The 3646-nt window shown below is 30.7% G+C and overlaps 1 protein-coding gene across 1 annotated transcript in view; it reads right to left on the bottom strand.

Moving 5' to 3' along the window:
• Positions 1 to 1707: 1707 nt before the first annotated feature.
• Positions 1708 to 3646, bottom strand: part of LOC110027517 (PHD finger protein ALFIN-LIKE 9-like) — a 19402-nt gene continuing 17463 nt past the window's right edge. The window contains exon 5 of the mRNA XM_020728987.1: positions 1708 to 2080. Within this exon, the coding sequence (XP_020584646.1) occupies positions 1814 to 2080 (267 nt within the window). The 3' untranslated portion in view covers positions 1708 to 1813. The remainder of the gene's footprint in view (positions 2081 to 3646) is intronic.

The raw sequence follows: 3646 nt of genomic DNA, 5'->3' as shown, positions 1-3646 counted from the left end.
CATCTTCCTCATTCAAAAAAAAATTATTTCTAAGTGAAGGTTCATTATTGCAAATTACTCTAATAAGGTTTGCATAATCTTTCTAAGAAGGTTATAAATCTAATTTATATGATTGTTTATAATAATTTGTAAATTATGTTAGTTACATATATACACAAACCCATGTAAATAGTCAAAAGGTTATCACCCTTCATGTCAAGGTTTTAGAAATCAACTCAAACATTGAACATGATGTAAATGACATAATAATAAGAGAATAATGATATTTTTAACAATTAAATATATAAAGTTAAAATTTGGGACAAATCAATGTTTTATATTTCAATAGATTCAAAATTAATCTTTTTGGCAAATAGCATTTAAGTTATTTAATCTAATTTTGAACTAAATATTAATCTCTTGGCAGCCAATTATGATATATCAATTTTAAAATAAAAAAATTTATTTATGGAAAAATAATTTTGGATTTTGACTGAATTGTTGGGAAGGCCAATTTGTGGGAGGTGACAAAGACTTCAAGTCCTATTCAATTTTTAAATGTGTACCACCAAAGGACTTTCTTCAAAATCTCTTATAGATCTTTAAAGATTGCTCTCTCTCTCCCTCTCTCTCTCTCACTCTCACTCTCTCTCTCTCTCTTGAAAAAATAATTTAACATCTAACCATTAAAAATTTAAATCCTTAGATAATTAATAATTGAAAACCTACCTGGTTCTGCCCCTAAATTTATGCATATATATATATATATATATATAGACACACACACACACACTAAAAAAACGGAATGATCAGAGGCTATTACTCGAGACTTGGTCATCCCTAATGCGTCTAACCATTTGAGTATTGCACCCTATACACGAGGAATTCAAACCCCAAACTAGAGGAAACTTACACCACCGAAACGAGTGCTCTACAAACTGACTTAGGAACACGGCGCAACACATTTCTTTACGTATCTCAATGTGCACAACACATTTCTTTATTGATATTTTCATAGTTAATTTTATTTTACCATTAGGTTTACTCTTATCAAAATATTAAAAAAATTATATTTGAAATAAATATTTTGATAAAATATATAAAACAATATCAAATAATATGTTAGCACAAGTCTAAATGTACTTAATCAAGTACTTCAAAATATAAGTAAAAATTTTGAAAATCAATTTAATCTACTAAATTATATATGGCTTTTTACCAACTGTCATAGCTCAGCATAATCAGCTGAACAAACCTTAACGATCCAAGGATTACAGATCCCCGCCGTCAGCGCGGTAGGGTAGCCTAACCACGGGCTCATTTATTTTTTATATACTCAAAATATCCAGTAACACCCCCATAAAAGCAAAGTCAATAAGGTACGTTTAGGCCTCATTTATTTTTTATATGCTTAAAATATCCTGTTACACCCCCATACAAACAGAAACTGCAAGGTAAGTTGGGCCGACTATTGCTATCACCATCCATTATTGCTACAAAAACTGAAATTACACAACATAAAACCTCTTTAAAATGTGCTAGTGGGTGCATGTTTGCAGACATCATAACCATAACATGCTCAGGCCATTTAGCCCAGAGATGACTTGAAGCTAATAACTGTAACATAAAAACAAATAAAAGACAACTAAATCAGCTATCCATCAAAACTCTAATACAGCAAACACTAATCACCTATCCCTGCTAACACAATCTAAAGAGAGCAAAAAGGTAATTTCCCTTTCAAAGTATGAAAAAGGTGATACAAATTAGATATAAAGCATTCTTATGCCTAAAATATGCCTACAGTTTTTATCACATTTGTGAAATTTCAGCATCAGGAGGGCTGAGCTCGCTTGTTCCTGCTGCAAGAGGGACATTTGTATTGTTTAATGTGTTCGGCCCTTGCCGGCGTGATCTTGACACACTTACCATGGAACCACCTCTCACAGACATCACAGCATATCCAAAATTCATCAGCATCTGCGGCATAGTCCTCTCCACATGCTCCACATAAGGTTTCAACATGCTCATCTTCAGCTAAACCTTCCTCTTTCTTGGTATGATCTTCATTTGGGTACTTGGGCTGAAACTCTGAAGATTTCTGCCATGTTTTCATGAATAAATAAGACTGGGATGACAAAAATTGTATCTAGCAATTAACTGGTAAAAAAGTAACACAGGCAGTGCCAGCAAGTAAATTCCCATGTTCCAAGAGGGTATTTGATTTTAATAAGAAAAATACATCAAGGAGATCACAATCTAAGTCTGTTATGAAAATATTGCAGATGCATGTAAGCTTATTCTATGTTTTAACAACAGAGAATAGGGAAAGTTTCATACATTCAACACAATTCCTGTGTAGTTACATATCTAACACCCAAAGGTTGATATTTACACTTATATCACTTCGATGTCAGGCATTAGAAGGTGCATGTGACTTCAAAAAAAGGTAATGATAGTAGTATTTTTTATATGAAGCTAAAGATTTGAATGATATGTATGCACCAATATAAGTCTAGGAGTTAGTATGTAAATATACAAGAATTGTGGGGGTATGTATGTCAATGCCCCTTCAGAAAATAATAATGTCTCGAATGGCAAGAATTGAACTAAATAACTATAAGAAGCTGGTCAAACTAAAAAATTACCCTTCCAATATATTCCTCTTTCAACATTATAAGCAACATGAACAAAAAATTGTGTTTAACATATAAATATGTTCTATTTCAATCAGACAAATTTCCTGAAAGAAAATGACTTGGACATAAAAGTAGAGAACAAAGCAGAAATCCTGAATTAAAAATGCGACAATAAGTTGGCATAAAAGAATTACACTCATAACTCAGCTTTGACCACCAACATCATTATCATCATTTGCATTATCCCAGCAATTTATGAGCATCTTGTTGAATCATCATTTCCCTTCACTCTTGTGGAGTGTTACAAGAGCGCTTAAATCTAATATTCACAAATATTATTGAAAAAAACATTTCGTATCTATGCTACCTTAAGTTCTATGATATCTCTTATAATCTTTGAAAACTAATTTTATTAACTTATCTAATGGGTACATTATTTACCATTTGTTGTACATGCACAAGCCATCTAAAAGTTATTTTCAATAGATGGTACTCCAACCATCCCTCCAATATAACCAAACCATTCATTAATTTATCTTTCATATCATGCATGCATCTTAGTAAATAGCAAGTCTAATTATTATTTATCCAGATTAATGCAAAATAACATGTCTAATTATAATTTTGTAAAATTTACTTCTCAAGCGTCACAGCTCAAATAATAGTCCTAAGGTGCATCTTTATTTTAATCTCACTCAATCTTGAGTCTGGCAGATATATACTTAGTTCCTTGTCTTGTCAATTTAAAAAAATTAAATATATCATATAAAGACATCACTTTACTTCTTAATTATATTGACTAAAGCTTGTAAATATCACCCCTGAATAATAATATATCATATACTTAATTTTTATGCTACGAACTCTAAGCCTCCATCTTGTATATGCAATAATATCATATATTGTCTCCTTATTCTAATTTTATATTTATTCAAGAAGACTCACTGATTAGAACTCTATCATTTGTCAAAAGAAAATATGAAAGCAATTATATATATATATATATATATATATATTTATATATATTT

The sequence above is a fragment of the Phalaenopsis equestris genome, unplaced genomic scaffold (genome assembly GCF_001263595.1).
Source record: "Phalaenopsis equestris unplaced genomic scaffold, ASM126359v1 Scaffold000428, whole genome shotgun sequence".
Taxonomy (NCBI): domain Eukaryota; kingdom Viridiplantae; phylum Streptophyta; class Magnoliopsida; order Asparagales; family Orchidaceae; genus Phalaenopsis; species Phalaenopsis equestris.
The sequence above is the reverse complement of the archived record's forward strand: the minus strand, read 5'-3'. Positions and strand labels throughout refer to the sequence as shown.